The 18,544-nt window shown below is 55.1% G+C and overlaps 1 protein-coding gene across 14 annotated transcripts in view; it reads right to left on the reverse strand.

Annotated features, from left to right (window-relative positions):
* The window catches only part of PPP5C (protein phosphatase 5 catalytic subunit), a 48,900-nt gene that overhangs the window by 7,832 nt on the left and 22,524 nt on the right, over positions 1–18,544 (reverse strand). For 12 of the 14 annotated variants that reach the window (XM_085534632.1, XM_085534640.1, XM_085534642.1 and 9 more), the window contains 6 exons: positions 16,872–16,970; positions 13,422–13,527; positions 11,467–11,609; positions 8,794–8,881; positions 5,854–5,894; positions 2,565–2,743 (listed from right to left, as the gene is read on the reverse strand). In XM_085534632.1, coding sequence (XP_085390758.1) covers positions 2,565–2,743; positions 5,854–5,894; positions 8,794–8,881; positions 11,467–11,609; positions 13,422–13,527; positions 16,872–16,970 — 656 coding nt within the window. Of the gene's footprint in view, positions 1–2,564; positions 2,744–3,743; positions 3,843–4,609; positions 4,709–5,853; positions 5,895–8,793; positions 8,882–11,466; positions 11,610–13,421; positions 13,528–16,871; positions 16,971–18,544 lie in introns of those variants that run through there. The other 2 variants (XM_085534633.1, XM_085534634.1) reach the window with 2 other exon arrangements.

Below are 18,544 nucleotides of genomic sequence, written 5' to 3' on the forward strand. Positions count from 1 at the left end.
GGGTCTATTTATGGGTCCATCCATGGGTCCATCCATGGGTCCATCCATGGGTCCCTCTATAGGTCCATCTATGTGTCTCTCTATGGGTCCATCCATGTGTCCACCTATAGATCCATCTATGGGTCCATCTACGGATCCATCTATGGGTCTCTCTATGAGTCCATCTATGGGTCCATCTATGGGTCCATAGTGCTATGGGTCCATCTATAGATCTCTCTATGGGTCCATCTATGGGTCTCTCTATGGGTCCCTCTATGGGTCTCTCTATGTGTCCCTCTATGGGTTCCTCTATGGGTCCATCTATGGGTCCCATCCATGGATCCATCTATGGGTCCATCTACGGGTCTCTCTATGGGTCCCTCTATGGGTCCCTCTATGAGTCCATCTATGGGTCCATCTATGTGTCCATCCATGGGTCCCTCTCTGGGTCCATCTATGGTTCCATCTATGGGTCCATCTATGGGTCCATCTATGGGTCCCTCTATAGGTCCATCTATGGGTCCATCTATGTGTCCATCCATGGGTCCATCCATAGGGCCATAATGCTATGGGTCCATCTCTATGTCCCTCTATATGTATCTATACATTGTTGTTCTATAGGTCCCTCTATACGTTGCCATCTCTCACCAGTAGTTGGGCGCCGAGAACACGGTGCTGCCATCTATGGGTCCATCTATGGGTCCATATTGCTATGGGTCCATCTCTATGTCCATCTATAGGTGCCTCTATGGGTCCATCTATGTGTCCATCTATGGGTCCACCTATAGATCCATCTCTATGTCCATCTATAGGTCCCTCCATATGTTGCTGTCTCTCACCAGTAGTTGGGCGCCGAGAACATGGTGCTGCCATCTATGGGTCCCTCTATGGGTCCATTATGCTATGGGTCCATCTATGGGTCCATCTATGTGTCCATAACACTATGTGTGCATCCCTATGTCCATCTATAGGTCCCTCTATACGTTGCCGTCTCTCACCAGTAGTTGGGCACCAAGAACACGGTGCTGCCATCTATGGGTCCCTCTATGGGTCCATAATGCTATGGGTCCATCTATGGGTCCCTCTATGGGTCCATAATGCTATGGGTCCATCTCTATGTCCCTCTATGGGTCCATAATGCTATGGGTCCATCTATGGGTCCCTCTATGGGTCCATAATGCTATGGGTCCATCTATGGGTCTCTCTATGGGTCTCTCTATGGGTCCCTCTATAGGTCCATCTATGTGTCTCTCTATGTGTCCCTCTATGGGTCCATAACGCTATGGGTCCATCCATGGGTCCATCTATGGGTCCCTCTCTGGGTCCCTCTCTGGGTCCATCTATGGGTCCCTCTCTGGGTCCATCTATGGGTCCATCTATGAATCCATCCATGGGTCCATCTATGGGTCCATCTATGGGTCTCTCAATGGGTTCATCTATGGATCCATCTATTGGTCTCTCTATGGGTCTCTCTATGGGTCCACCCATGTGTCCATCTATGGGTCCATAATGCTATGGGTCCATCTATGGGTCCATCCATGGGTCCCTCTATGGGTCCATAATGCTATGGGTCCATCTATGGGTCCATCCATGGGTCCACCCATGTGTCCATCTATGGGTCCATAATGCTATGGGTCCATCTATGGGTCTCTCTATGGGTCCACCCATGTGTCCATCTATGGGTCCATAATGCTATGGGTCCATCTATGGGTCCATCTATTGGTCTCTCTATGGGTCTCTCTATGGGTCCATCTATGGGTCCATCCATGTGTCCATTTATGGGTCCATCTATAGGTCCCTCTCTGGGTCCATCTATGGGTCCACCCATGGGTCCATCTATAGGTCTCTCTATGTGTCCCTCTCTGGGTCCTCTATGAGTCCATCTATGGGTCCATCCATGGATCCATCTATGGGTCTCTCTATGGGTCCACCTATGGGTCCATCTATCGGTCCATCTATGGGTCCATATTGCTATGGGTCTATTTATGGGTCCATCCATGGGTCCATCCATGGGTCCATCCATGGGTCCCTCTATAGGTCCATCTATGTGTCTCTCTATGGGTCCATCCATGTGTCCACCTATAGATCCATCTATGGGTCCATCTACGGATCCATCTATGGGTCTCTCTATGAGTCCATCTATGGGTCCATCTATGGGTCCATAGTGCTATGGGTCTGTCTATGGGTCCATCCATGTGTCTGTCCATGGGTCTCTCTATGGGTCCATCTATGGGTCTCTCTATGGGTCCATCTATGTGTCCATCTATGGGTCTCTCTATGTGTCCCTCTATGTGTCCATCTATGGGTCCATCTATGGGTCTATCTATGGGTCCATCTATGGGTCCATCTATGGGTCTCTCTATGGGTCCATCTATGGGTCTCTCTATGGGTCCATCTATGGGTCCCTCTATGGGTCCACAACACTATGTGTCCATCTCTATGGGTCCCTCTATGGGTCATATTGCTATGTGTCCATCCCTATGTCCATCTATAGGTCCCTCTATGGGTCCATATTGCTATGGGTCCACCTATAGATCCACCCCTATGTCCATCTATACATCCCCCTATACATTGCAGTATCTCACCAGTAGTTGGGCGCTGAGAACACGGTGACGCATTTCCCCCCATGCGCCACCTCGTAGCCGTCGTGTTTGACCTCGTGGCTGCGGATGATGTAATCGAGATGGTTCCGCTCCAGGAACCGGCGCGTCACGTCGGGGCCGAACTGGCAGCTCACACCGCGCTTACTGATAGAGCGGCCGTTCTATAGGGTAATTAATAGGGTTATATGGGGTTATATGGGGTTATATGGGTTATATGGGGTTATATGGGGGTATATGGGGTTATATGGGGTTATATGGGGTTATATGGGGTTATATGGGGTTATAATGGGATCTATGGGGTTATATGGGGTTATATGGGGGTATATGGGGTTATATGGGGTTATATGGGGTTATATGGGGGGATATGGGGTGATATGGGGTTATGGGATATCACAACAGAGCCGAACTGACAGCTCACACCGCGCTTACTGACTGAGCGGACATTCTATGGGGTGATATGGGGTTTTATGGGGTTATATGGGGTTATATGGGGGTATATGGGGTTATATGGGGTTATATGGGGGGATATGGGGTTATAATGGGATCTATGGGGTTATATGGGGTTATATGGGGGTATATGGGGTTATATGGGGTTATATGGGGTTATATGGGGTTATAATGGGATCTATGGGGTTATATGGGGTTATATGGGGGTATATGGGGTTATATGGGGTTATATGGGGTTATATGGGGTTATAATGGGATCTATGGGGTTATATGGGGTTATATGGGGGTATATGGGGTTATATGGGGTTATATGGGGTTATATGGGGGGATATGGGGTGATATGGGGTTATGGGATATCACAACAGGGCCGAACTGACAGCTCACACCACGCTTACTGACTGAGCGGCCGTTCTATGGGGTTATAATGGGATCAATGGGGTTATATGGGGTTATATGGGGTAATAGGGGGTGATATGGGGTTATATGGGGGTATATGGGGGTATATGGGGTTATATGGGGTTATATGGGGTTATATGGGGTTATATGGGGTTATATGGGGTAATAGGGGGTTATAGGGGGTTATATGGGGTTATATGGGGTTATATGGGGTTATATCGGGGTATATGGGGTGATATGGGGTTATATGGGGTTATATGGGGGTATATGGGGGTATATGGGGTTATATGGGGTTATATGGGGTTATATGGGGTTATATGGGGGTATATGGGGTTATATGGGGTAATAGGGGTAATGGGATATCACAACAGGGCCGAACTGACAGCTCACACCGCGCTTACTGATAGAGCGGCCATTCTATAGGGGATTAATGGGGTTATATGGGGATCTATGGGGTTATATGGGGTTATATGGGGTGATATGGGGATATATGGGGTTATATGGGGTTATATGAGGTTATATGGGGTTATATGGGGTTATATGGGGTATTAATGGGATCTATGGGGTGATATGGGGTGATATGGGGTTATATGGGGTTATATGGGGGTATATGGGGTTATAATGGGGTTATAATGGGGTTATAATGGGGTTATATGGGGGTATAATGGGGTTATATGGGGTTATAATGGGGTTATATGGGGTTATAATGGGGTTATATGGGGTTATATGGGGTTATATGGGATTATATGGGGTTATATGGGGTTATATGGGGGTATATGGGGTTATATGGGGCTATATGGGGTTATATGGGGTGATATGGGGTTATATGGGGTAATGGGATATCACAACAGGGCCGAACTGACAGCTCACACCGCGCTTACTGACGGAGCGGCCGTTCTATGGGGTTATAATGGGATCAATGGGGTTATATGGGGTTATATGGGGTTATATGGGGTTATAATGGGGTGATATGGGGTGATATGGGGTTATATGGGGTTATATGGGGTTATATGGGGTTATATGGGGTTATAATGGGGTTATATGGGGTTATATGGGGTTATATGGGGTTATAATGGGGTTATATGGGGTTATATGGGGTTATATGGGGTTATATGGGGTTATAATGGGGTTATATGGGGTTATATGGGGTTATATGGGGTTATATGGGGTTATATGGGGTTATATGGGGTTATATGGGGTTATATGGGGTAATAGGGGTAATGGGATATCACAACAGGGCCGAACTGACAGCTCACACCGCGCTTACTGACGGAGCGGCCGTTCTATGGGGTGATATGGGGTTATATGGGGTTATATGGGGTGATATGGGGTTATATGGGGTGATATGGGGTGATATGGGGTTATATGGGGTTATATGGGGGTATATGGGGTTATATGGGGTTATATGGGGTTATATGGGGTTATATGGGGTTATATGGGGTTATATGGGGTTATATGGGGTTATATGGGGTTATATGGGGTTATAGGGGTGATATGGGGTTATATGGGGTTATGGGGTTATATGTGGTTATATGGGGTTATATGGGGTTATATGGGGGTATATGGGGGTATATGGGGTTATATGGGGTTATATGGGGTTATATGGGGTTATATGGGGTTATATGGGGTAATATGGGGTAATATGGGGTTATATGGGGTTATATGGGGTAACATGGAGTTATATGGGGTTATATGGGGTTATATGGGGTTATATGGGGTTATATGGGGTTATATGGGGTGATATGGGGTTATGGGATATCACAACAGGGCCGAACTGACAGCTCACACCGCGCTTACTGATAGAGTGGCCGTTCTATGGGGTGATTAATAGGGTTATATGGGGTTATATGGGGTTATATGGGGTGATATGGGGTTATATGGGGTTATATGGGGTTATATGGGGTTATATGGGGATATATGGGGTTATATGGGGTTATATGGGGTTATATGGGGCAATGGGATATCACAACAGGGCCGAACTGACAGCTCACACCGCGCTTACTGACTGAGCGGCCGTTCTATGGGGTTATATGGGATCAATGGGGTTATATGGGGTTATGTGGGGTTATATGGGGATCTATGGGGTTATAATGGGGTTATATGGGGTTATATGGGGTTATATGGGGTTATACGGGGTTATACGGGGTTATAATGGGGTTATAATGGGGTTATATGGGGTTATATGGGGTTATATGGGGTTATGGGATATCACAACAGGGCCGAACTGACAGCTCACACCGCGCTTACTGACTGAGCGGCCGTTCTATGGGGGATTAATGGGGTTAATGGGGTATTAATGGGGATCTATGGGGTATCAATGGGGATTAATGGGGTTAAAATGGGGTTATATGGGGCAATGTGGGTAATGAGGTCAATGTGGGGCCCAAGATCTGGGGCCATGGGGTGACATTGGGTCCATCCAACTCACCTGCGGCTGCGGGTCGGACCAGAGCAGGTCACACATGGGCCCTGTGGGATCGGGGGGGGGGGGTCAGTGGGACCCCATAGACCCCAACCCACATCATGGGGGTGGATAGGGGGGTCTGGGGGGGGATAAGGGGGATTTGGGGGGGGGAGGAGGTGGGATGGGGGGGTTTGGGGGGGGGATGGGGGGATCTGGGGGGGAGGGGATGAGATTGGGAGGGGGTGGGATAGGGGGGTTTGGGGGGGGATTTGGGGGAGGGATGGGGGAGGATTTGGGGGGGCGAGGGGATGGGATGAGGGGGTTTGGGGGGGATTTGGGGGGCAGGAGGGGGCGGGATGGGGGGGATTTGGGGTGGGACTGGGTAGGGTTGAGGGTTTTGGGGGGCAGAGGGGGCGGGATGGGGGGGATTTGGGAGGGGGAGGGGGTGGGATAGGGGGGATTTAGGGGAGGGATGGGGGAATTTGGGGGGGAATGGGGGGGTTGGGGGGAAGAAAGCTGTGGGATGAGGGAGGACTTGGGGGGGGGGGATGGGGAAGGACTTGGGGGATGGGGAGGGGGTGGGATAGGGGGGTTTGTGGGGGGATTTGGGGGGCGAGGGGATGGGATGAGGGGGTTTGGGGGGGGTATGGGGGGCAGGAAGGGGTGGGATGGGGGGGATTTGGGGGGGAGGGGGAGGGGCAGGAGGTTTGGGGGGGGATTAGGGGGATTTGGGGGGGGGAGGAGGTGGGATGGGGGGGTTTGGGGGGGGGGGACGGGGGGATTTGGGGGGGAGGGGATGAGATTGGGAGGGGGTGGGATAGGGGGGTTTGGGGGGGATTTGGGGGAGGGATGGGGGAGGATTTGGGGGGGGCGAGGGGATGGGATGAGGGGATTTGGGGGGGATTTGGGGGGCAGGAGGGGGTGGGATGGGGGGATTTGGGGGGAGATAGGGGGGATTTGGGGGGGAGGGGGTAGGGTTGAGGGTTTGGGGGGTGGAGGGGGTGGGATGGGGCGATTTGGGGGAGGGACAGGGGAATTTGGGGGGGGATGGGGGGGATTTGGGGGGAGATAGGGGGGATTTGGGGGGAGAAAGCTGTGGTATGGGGAGGACTTGGGGGGGGGGGGATGGGGAAGGACTTGGGGGATGGGGAGGGGGTGGGATAGGGGGGTTTGTGGGGGGATTTGGGGGGCGAGGGGATGGGATGAGGGGGTTTGAGGGGGGTATGGGGGGCAGGAAGGCGTGGGATGGGGGGGATTTGGGGGGGAGGGGGAGGGACAGGGAGGTTTGGGGGGGGATTAGGGGGATTTGGGGGGGGAGGAGGTGGGATGGGGGGGGTTGGGGGGAGATAGGGGGGATTGGGGGGGGACTGGGTAGGGTTGAAGGTTTGGGGGGTGGAGGGGGTGGGATGGGGCAATTTGGGGGGATGGGGGGGATTTGGGAGGGGGAGGGGGTGGGATAGGGGGGATTTAGGGAGGGATGGGGAAGGATTTGGGGGGGCAAGGGGATGGGATGCGGGGGTTTGGGGGGGATATGGGGGGGATTTGGGGGGGGTGAGGGTGAGATGGGGGGTTGGGAGGGGTAGGAGGGGGATTTGGGGGGAGGGAAGGGGGGGGATAGGGGGGATATGGAGTGGGGGGAGGGGTGAAATGAGGGGGTTTGGGGGTGGGAAGGGTAGGGTTGGGGGTTTTGGGGGAGATATGGGGGATTTGGGGGGGGGCAGGGGGTGGGATATGGGGGTTTGGGGTGGGATAGGGGGGTTTGGGGAGGGATGGGGGGGATTTGGGGTGGGATATGGGGGTTTGGGGAGGGATGGGGGGGATTTGGGGTGGGATAGGGGGGTTTGGGGAGAGATGGGGGGGATGTGGGGTGGGATAGGGGGGTTTGGGGAGGGATGGGGGGGATGTGGGGTGGGATATGGGGGTTTGGGGAGGGATGGGGGGGATTTGGGGTGGGATAGGGGGGTTTGGGGAGGGATGGGGGGGATTTGGGGTGGGATATGGGGGTTTGGGGAGGGATGGGGGGGATTTGGGGTGGGATAGGGGGGTTTGGGGAGAGATGGGGGGGATGTGGGGTGGGATAGGGGGGTTTGGGGAGGGATGGGGGGGATGTGGGGTGGGATATGGGGGTTTGGGGAGGGATGGGGGGGATTTGGGGTGGGATATGGGGGTTTGGGGAGGGATGGGGGGGATGTGGGGTGGGATAGGGGGGTTTGGGGTGGGATGGGGGGGATTTGGGGTGGGATAGGGGGGTTTGGGGAGGGATGGGGGGGATTTGGGGTGGGATATGGGGGTTTGGGGTGGGATGGGGGGGATTTGGGGTGGGATATGGGGGTTTGGGGAGGGATGGGGAGGGATTTGGGGTGGGATAGGGGGATTTGGGGAGGGATGGGGGGGATTTGGGGTGGGATGGGGGGGATTTGGGGTGGGATAGGGGGGTTTGGGGAGGGATGGGGGGGATTTGGGGTGGGACGGGGGGGTTTGGGGAGGGATGGGGGGATTTGGGGTGGGATATGGGGGTTTGGGGAGAGATGGGGGGGATGTGGGGTGGGATAGGGGGGTTTGGGGAGGGATGGGGGGGATGTGGGGTGGGATATGGGGGTTTGGGGAGGGATGGGGGGGATTTGGGGTGGGATATGGGGGTTTGGGGTGGGATAGGGGGGTTTGGGGAGGGATGGGGGGATTCGGGGTGGGATAGGGGGGTTTGGGGAGGGATGGGGGGATTTGGGGTGGGATAGGGGGGTTTGGGGAGGGATGGGGGGATTTGGGGTGGGATAGGGGGGTTTGGGGAGGGATGGGGGGGATTCGGGGTGGGATAGGGGGGTTTGGGGAGGGATGGGGGGGATTCGGGGTGGGATAGGAGGGTTTGGGGAGGGATGGGGGGGATTTGGGGTGGGATAGGGGGGTTTTGATGGGGGGAAGGGTTGGGATGGGGGGGGTCTCGGGGGGTTTTTTGGGGTCTCCCACCTGAATCCGGGGGCTGCCGGTTCCGCTCGATCTTCCTGATGTCGTCCAGGGTGACGCCGTCCTCACTGAAGAGACCCCCGTGCATGATCTGAGCCATTGGGGGGGGGATAATGGGGGATAATGGGGATAATAATGGGGGATAATGGGGATAATAATGGGGGATAATAACGGGGGATAATGGGGATAATAATGGGGGATAATGGGGATAATAATGGGGGATAATGGGGATAATAATGGGGGATAATGGGGGGGGGGGGGGGACACCAAATGGGGCCAGTCAGAACGTGATGGGAACCCAGAGTGTGGGAACGGGGGGGGAACAGGATGGGGACACCCAGAATGGGAAGAGAAACCCGGAACAGGAAGGGGACACTGAGAATGGGACACCTAGAATGGGAAGGGACACCCAGAACATGAATGGGAAATCTGGAATAGGAAGGGACAGCCGGAACATGAATGCGACACCTAGAACAGGAAGGGACACCTAGAACAGGAAGGGGGCACCCAGAACAGGGAGGGGGAAGAGGATGGGATACCCAGAATGGGAAGGGACACCCAGAACATGAATGGGAAATCTGGAATAGGAAGGGACAGCCGGAACATGAATGCGACACCTAGAACAGGAAGGGACACCTAGAACAGGAAGGGGGCACCCAGAACAGGAAGGGACACCCAGAACAGGAAGGGACACCTAGAACAGGAAGAGACACCCAGAACAGGAAGGGACACCCAGAAAAGGAAGGGACACCCAGAACAGGAAGGGACACCTGGAACAGGAAGGGACACCCAGAACAGGAAGGGACACCTGGAACAGGAAGGGACACCCAGAACAGGAAGAGACACCCAGAACAGGAAGGGACACCCAGAACAGGAAGGGACACCTGGAACAGGAAGGGACACCAGAACAGGAAGAGACACCTAGAACAGGAAGGGACACCTGGAACAGGAAGGGACACCTAGAACAGGAAGGGACACCTGGAACAGGAAGGGACACCTGGAACAGGAAGGGACACCTAGAACAGGAAGGGACACCTAGAACAGGAAGAGACACCTAGAACAGGAAGGGACACCAGAACAGGAAGGGACACCTAGAACAGGAAGGGACACCAGAACAGGAAGGGACACCCAGAACAGGAAGGGACACCTAGAACAGGAAGAGACACCTAGAACAGGAAGGGACACCAGAACAGGAAGGGACACCTGGAACAGGAAGGGACACCCAGAACAGGAAGGGACACCCAGAACAGGAAGGGACACCCAGAACAGGAAGAGACACCCAGAACTGGAAGGGGACACCAGAACAGGAAGAGACACCCAGAACAGGAAGGGACACCTGGAACGGGAAGGGACACCCAGAACGGGAAGGGACACCCAGAACGAGAAGGGACACCAGAACAGGAAGGGACACCCAGAACTGGAAGGGGACACCCAGAACAGGAAGAGACACCCAGAACTGGAAGGGGGACACCTGGAACAGGAAGGGACACCTGGAACGGGAAGGGACACCTGGAACAGGAAGGGACACCTAGAATAGGAAGGGACAGCTGGAACGGGAAGGGACACCCAGAACTGGAAGGGGACACCCAGAACAGGAAGGGACACCTAGAACAGGAAGGGGACACCCAGAACAGGAAGGGACACCCAGAACAGGAAGGGGACACCTGGAACAGGAAGGGACACCTGGAACAGGAAGGGACACCTAGAACAGGAAGGGGACACCCGGAACAGGAAGGGGACACCCAGAACAGGAAGAGACAGCCGGAACGGGAAGAGACACCCAGAACAGGAAGGGACAGCTGGAACAGGAAGGGGACACTCGGAACAGGAAGGGGACACCCAGAAGAGGAAGGGGGAACAGGAAGGGACAGCTGGAACAGGAAGGGACAGCTGGAACAGGAAGGGACAGCTGGAACAGGAAGGGACAGCTGGAACAGGGAGGGGGAAGAGGATGGGATACCCAGAATGGGAAGGGACACCCAGAAAAGGAAGGGACACCAAGAACAGGAAGGGACACCTAGAATGGGAAGGGGACACCCAGAATAGGAAGAGACAGCTGGAACAGGGAGGGGACACCTAGAACAGGAAGGGGACATCTAGAACAGGAAGGGGCACCCGGAACAGGAAGGGGGAAGAGGATGGGATACCCAGAATGGGAAGGGACACCCAGAAAAGGAAGGGACACCAAGAACAGGAAGGGACACCCAGAACAGGAAGGGACACCCAGAACAGAAAGAGACACCCAGAACTGGAAGGGGACACTCGGAACAGGAAGGGGACACCCAGAAGAGGAAGGGGGAACAGGAAGGGACAGCTGGAACAGGGAGGGGGAAGAGGATGGGATACCCATGGTATCCCATGGGTAGGAATGGGAAGGGACACCCAGAACAGGAAGGGACACCTGGAACAGGAAGAGACACCCGGAACAGGAAGGGGACACCAGAACAGGAAGGGACACCTAGAACAGGAAGGGGGAAGAGGATGGGATACCCAGAATGGGAAGGGACACCCAGAACAGGAAGGGACACCCAGAAATGGAAGGGACACCCGGAATGGGAAGGGAACAGCCGTAAGAGGAAGGGGCACAGGAAGAGGAAGGGGGCACAGGAAGAGGAAGGGGGCACAGGAAGAGGAAGGGGGCACAGGAAGAGGAAGGGGGCACAGGAAGGGGCTGACCAGCACTTTGCCGTTGATGCACTGCGCCAGCGGCAGCCACTCGAACACCTCGCTGAACAGCGCGAACATCTGCGCCGTGTACTTGGCCTTCACCTCCCCCTCGAAGCCGTAGATCTGGTTCATGTTGTCCGTCTCGTGGTTCCCTGCGGGGACGGGGGGGGTTAAAAGAAGGGGGGTGGGTTGGGGGGAGGGGGGGGGTTGGGGGGAGGGGGTGGGAAGGGGATGGAGGGGGGGGAGTTAAGAGAAGGGGGGTGGGTTGGGGGGAGGGGGTGGGAAGGGGATGGAAGGTTGCGGGGGGCAAAAGGAAGGGGATGGAGGGTGGGGGTATGGGGGTGGGAATGGGGACAGGGGGTGTGAGTGGAGGGGGGGGTGGGAGGGGGTTGACAGTGGGAAGGGGATGGAGGGTGGGGGGGGGCAAAAGGAAGGGGATGGAGGGGGGGTGGGGAGTTAAGAGAGGGGGGTTGGGGGGGGAGGGAAGGAGATAGAAGGTTGGGGGGGGGCAAAAGGAAGGGGATGGAGGTGGAGGGAGTTAAGAGAAGGGGGTTGGGGGGGGAGGGGGTGGGAAGGGGATGGAAGGTTGGGGGGGGCAAAAGGAAGGGGATGGAGGGGGGGGGACAATGGGGATGGGAGGGGTGAGTGGAGGAGGGGGTGGGAGGGGGTTGACAGTGGGAAGGGGATGGAGGGTGGGGTGGGGGGGCAAAAGGAAGGGGACGGAGGTGGAGGGAGTTAAGAGAAGGGGGGTGGGTTGGGGGGAGGGGATGGGAAGGGGATGGAATGTTGGGGGGGGCAAAAGGAAGGGGATGGAGGGTGGGGGTATGGGGGTGGGGGGGACAATGGGGACGGGGGGGTGAGTGGAAGGGGGTTGGGAGGGGGTTGACAATGGGAAGGGGATGGAGGGTGGGGTGGGGGGGCAAAAGGAAGGGGATGGAGGGGGGGTGGGAACGGGATGGGGATGGAGGGTGGGGGGGGACAAAGGGAAGGGGATGGGGGGCAATGGGAAGGGGATGGAGGGAGGGAATTGGGGGGGTGGGCAATGGGAAGAGGATGGAGAATGGAGGGGGTTGGGGGGTGGGCAATGGGAAGGGGATGGAGGGTGGGGTGGGGGGGCAAAAGGAAGGGGATGGAGGGTGGAGGGGGTTGGGGGGACAAGAGGATGGGGATGGAGGGGGGGAGGGGGAATGCTGAGTGCTGTGAGTGGGGGGTTGGGTTGGGGGCAGTGGGGGCACAGCATGGATGGGGTTGGGGGGTGGGATGTGGGGATGGCGATGCTGCACAGACTAGGGGTAGGGGGCACTATGCTGGGGACTATGGGGCCATGGGGACACAGCCCAGATATGTGGGGCCATGGGGACACCATCCTGGGCTATGGGGTTATAGGGACACGGCAGTGGGCTGTGGGGCTATAGGGACACAGCAGTGGGATGTGGGGCCATGGGGCCATCATCCTGGGCTATGGGGCCAGGGGGACACCATCCTGGGCTATGGGGCTATAGGGACACAGCAGTGTGTTGTGGGGCCATGGGGACACAGCCCAGATATGTGGGGCCACGGGGACACCATCCTGGGCTATGAGGCTATAGGGACACGGCAGTGGGATGTGGGGCCATAGGGACACAGCAGTGGGATGTGGGGCCATGGGGACAGCATCCTGGGCTATGGGGCCAGACTGGGGCCATGGGGACACTGCCGTGGGCTATGGGTCTATGGGGACACCATCCTGGGCTATGGGGCCATGGGGACAGTGCAGTGGGATGTGGGGCCATGGGGCCATAGGGACAGTGCAGTGGGATGTGGGGCTATGGGGCCATAGGGACAGTGCAGTGGGATGTGGGGCCATAGGGACAGTGCAGTGGGATGTGGGGCCATGGGGCCATAGGGACAGTGCAGTGGGATGTGGGGCCAGGGGGACAGGACCCATATTGGGGGCAGGGGACGGGAGGGGACCCCATAGTTACCCCTGAGGAGGTGGAAGTGGTCGGGGTAAAGCAGCTTGAAGCCAAAGAGCGTCAGGATGACTTCCACCGAGAAGGAGCCGCGGTCCACAAAGTCCCCATTGAAGATCTGAGGGTCGGCTCAGGAAAAGGACCCCAAAACCAGCCCCAAAAATGGCCCCAACGGCCCCAAAATGGCACCACAAGGAATGACACCCGGACCCTAAAGTGTCACCCCAACCCAACAGCTGTCACCCCAATGCCACCCCAATGTCACCCCAACAACAGCACCCCAATGTCACCCCAATGTCACCCCAATGTCACCCCAACAACAGCACCCCAATCCAACAGCTGTCACCCCAACATCACCCCAATGCCACCCCAACAACAGCACCCCAATGTCACCCCAATGTCACCCCAACAACAGCACCCCAATCCAACAGCTGTCACCCCAATGACACCCCAATGTCACCCCAACAACAGCACCCCAATGCCACCCCAACAACAGCACCCCAATGTCACCCCAACAACGTCACCCCAATCCAACAGCTGTCACCCCAACATCACCCCAATGTCACCCCAACATCACCCCAATGCCACCCCAATGTCACCCCAACAACAGCACCCCAATGTCACCCCAACAATGTCACCCCAACCCAACAGCTGTCACCCCAATGCCACCCCAATGTCACCCCAACAACAGCACCCCAATGTCACCCCAACAACGTCACCCCAATCCAACAGCTGTCACCCCAACATCACCCCAATGTCACCCCAACATCACCCCAATGTCACCCCAACACTGTCACCCCAACATCACCCCAATGTCACCCCAACAACAGCACCCCAACAATGTCACCCCAACAATGACACCCCAAGAAGAACTGTCAACCCAACAATGTCACCCCAATCCAACAGCTGTCACCCCAACATCACCCCAATGTCACCCCAACAACAGCACCCCAACAATGTCACCCCAACTGCCATACCGTCACCCCAACAAGAACTGTCACCCCAATGTCACCCCACCCCAACATCGTCATTCCATGTTCCCCCAATAGTGTCACCCCAAAACTGTCACCTCAACAGCTGTCACCCCAATCCAACAGCTGTCACCCCAACAATGTCACCCAAATAACTCTCACCCCAATGTCACCCCAATAATGTCACCCCAACGTCACCCTAACAATGTCACCCCAACAATTGACATCCTAATAACTGTCACCCCAATAACTGTCACCCCAATGTCACCCCAACATTGTCACCCCAACAATGTCACCCCAATAACTGTCACCCCAATAACTGTCACCCCAATTTCACCCCAATAATGACACCCCAATAACTGACACCCCAACGTCACCCCAATAATGTCACCCCAACACCATCACCCCAATGTCACCCCACCCCAACGTCACCCCAACATCACCCCAAAAAGAGCTGTCACCCCAACATCACCCCAATCCAAGAGCTGTCACCCCAACGTCACCCCAACAACTGTCACCCAAACAAGAACTGTCACCCCAGTGTCACCCCACCCCAACGTCACCCCAATGTCACCCCACTCCAACACTGTCACCCCAACAATATCACCCCACCCCGACAACTGTCCCAACAATGTCACCCCAATCCAACAATGTCACCCCAACTGTTGCTGTCACCCCAGTCCAACAGTCAACCCAACAATGTCACCCCAAAAAAGAATATACAACCCTATGTCACCCCAACAATGACACCCCAAGAAGAACTGTCAACCCAACAATGTCACCCCAATCCAACAGCTGTCACCCCAACATCACCCCAATGTCACCCCACTCCAACACTGTCACCCCAACAATGTCACCCCAAAACCATCACCCCACCCCGACAACTGTCCCAACAATGTCACCCCAACCCAACAATGTCACCCCAAAAAAGAATATACAACCCTATGTCACCCCAACAATGACACCCCAAAAAGAACTGTCAACCCAACAATGTCACCCCAATCCAACAGCTGTCACCCCAACATCACCCCAGTGTCACCCCAACAACAGCACCCCAACAATGTCACCCCAACTGCCATACCGTCACCCCAACAAGAACTGTCACCCCAACAATGTCACCTCACCCCAACGTCACACCAATGTCACCCCAACAATGTCACCCCAATAACTTTCACCCCAACGTCAGCCCAACAATGTCACCCCGTCACCCCAATGTCACTCTAACAATGTCACCCCAATAACTGTCACCCTAATGTCACCCCAATAATAGTAATCCCAATAATGTCACCCCAATAGTGACACCCCAACACTGTCACCCCAATAATGACACCCCAATAATGACACCCCAACAACGTCACCCCAACAATGTCACCCCACCCCAACATTGTCACCCCAACGTCACCCCAACATTGTCACCCCAACAATAACTGTCACCCCAATAATGTCACCCCAATAACTGTCACCCCAATAATGTCACCCCAATAATGTCACCCCATTAACTGTCACCCCAATAGTGACACCCCAACACTGTCACCCCAACAATGTCACCCCAACAATGTCACCCCAATAATGACACCCCAATAACTGTCACCCCAATAGTGTCACCCCAACATCACCCCAATAACTGTCACCCCAATGTCACCCCAATAATGTCACCCCAACAACGTCACCCCAACAATGTCACCCCAATGTCACCCCAACAATGTCACCCCAACAATGTCACCCCAATAACTGTCACCCCACCCCAACACTGTCACCCCAATGTCACCCCAATAATGTCACCCCAACAACTGACGCCCTAATAACTGTCATCCCAATAATGTCACCCCAATATTGTCATCCCAACAATGTCACCCCAACGTCACCCCAATAGTGACACCCCAATTACTGTCACCCCAATAATGTCACCCTAATGTCACCCCAATAACTGTCACCCCAACAATAACTGTCACCCCAATGTCACCCCAACAATGTCACCCCAACAATGTCACCCCAATAACTGTCACCCCAATGTCACCCCAATAACTGTCACCCCAATGTCACCCCAACAATGTCACCCCAATAAGAACCACCACCCCAATGCCACCCCACTCCAATACTGTCACCCCAACACTGTCACCCCAACAAGAACTGTCACCCCAATGTCACCCCAATAATAGTAATCCCAATAATGTCACCCCAACGTCACCCCAACACTGTCACCCCAATAACTGTCACCCCAATGTCACCCCAACAATAACTGTCACCCCAACACTGTCACCCCAACAATGTCACCCCAACAATGTCACCCCAATAATGACACCCCACACCAACATTGTCACCCCAACTGTCACCCCAATAATGTCACCCCAACAATTGACACCCCAATAACTGTCACCCCAACGTCACCCCAACAATGTCACCCCAATGTCACCCCACCCCAATAATGACACCCCAATAACTATCACCCCAATAATGTCACCCCAATAACTGCCCCCCCGTTGTAGGGTACATAAGGGTTGGACTCTGAGGGCAGCCCGTTGAGCTCGAAGATGTTGAGCAGGTCGTAGAACTGACCATGAGTGTCACCGCACACAGTCACCATCTCTGTCTGTGGGGGGGCAACAAGACCCCCATTAACACATGGGTGATATTAAATGGGGGGGGGCACAACAAGACCCCCATTAACACATGGGAGATATTAAATGGGGGGGGGCACAACAAGACCCCCATTAACACATGGGAGATATTAAATGGGGGGGGGCACAACAAGACCCCCATTAACACATGGGAGATATTAAATGGGGGGGGGCACAACAAGACCCCCATTAACACATGGGAGATATTAAATGGGGGGGGCACAACAAGACCCCCATTAACACATGGGTGATATCAATGGGGGGGGCACAACAAGACCCCCATTAACACATGGGAGATATTAAATGGGGGGGGGCACAACAAGACCCCCATTAACCCATGGGAGACAATAAATGGGGGGGGGGCACAACAAGACCCCCATTAACCCATGGGTGATATCAATGGGGGGGGGCACAACAAGACCCCCATTAACCCATGGGTGATATCAATGGGGGGGGCACAACAAGACCCCCATTAACCCATGGGTGATATCAATGGGGGGGGCACAACAAGACCCCCATTAACCCATGGGTGACATCAATGGGGGGGGGCACAAGAAGACCCCCATTAACACATGGGAGACATCAATGGGGGGGGGGCACAAGAAGACCCCCATTAACCCATGGGTGATATCAATGGGGGGGGGCACAACAAGACCCCCATTAACCCATGGGTGATATCAATGGGGGGGGCACAACAAGACCCCCATTAACCCATGGGTGATATCAATGGGGGGGGCACAACAAGACCCCCATTAACCCATGGGTGACATCAATGGGGGGGGGCACAAGAAGACCCCCATTAACACATGGGAGACATCAATGGGGGGGGGGCACAAGAAGACCCCCATTAACCCATGGGTGATATCAATGGTGGGGGGGGCACAACAAGACCCCCATTAACCCATGTGTGACATCAATGGGGGGGGGCACAACAAGACCCCCATTAACCCATGGGTGACATCAATGGGGGGGGGGCACAACAAGACCCCCATTAACCCATGGGTGATATCAATGGGGGGGGGGCACAACAAGACCCCCATTAACACATGGGTGACATCAATGGGGGGGGGGCACAACAAGACCCCCATTAACACATGGGTGACATCAATGGGGGGGGGCACAACAAGACCCCCATTAACCCATGGGTGACATCAATGGGGGGGCACAACAAGACCCCCATTAACACATGGGAGATATTAAATGGGGGGGGGGGCACAACAAGACCCCCATTAACCCATGGGTGACATCAATGGGGGGGGCACAACAAGACCCCCATTAACACATGGGTGATATCAATGGGGGGGGGGCACAACAAGACCCCCATTAACCCATGGGTGACATTAAATGGGGGGGGGCACAACAAGACCCCCATTAACACATGGGTGACATCAATGGGGGGGGCACAACAAGACCCCCATTAACCCATGGGTGACATCAATGGGGGGGGGGCACAACAAGACCCCCATTAACCCATGGGTGATATCAATGGGGGGGGCACAACAAGACCCCCATTAACCCATGGGAGACATCAATGGGGGGGGCACAA

The sequence above is a fragment of the Coturnix japonica genome, unplaced genomic scaffold (genome assembly GCF_054131305.1).
Source record: "Coturnix japonica strain WE unplaced genomic scaffold, WE-NBRP24 Scf089, whole genome shotgun sequence".
Taxonomy (NCBI): domain Eukaryota; kingdom Metazoa; phylum Chordata; class Aves; order Galliformes; family Phasianidae; genus Coturnix; species Coturnix japonica.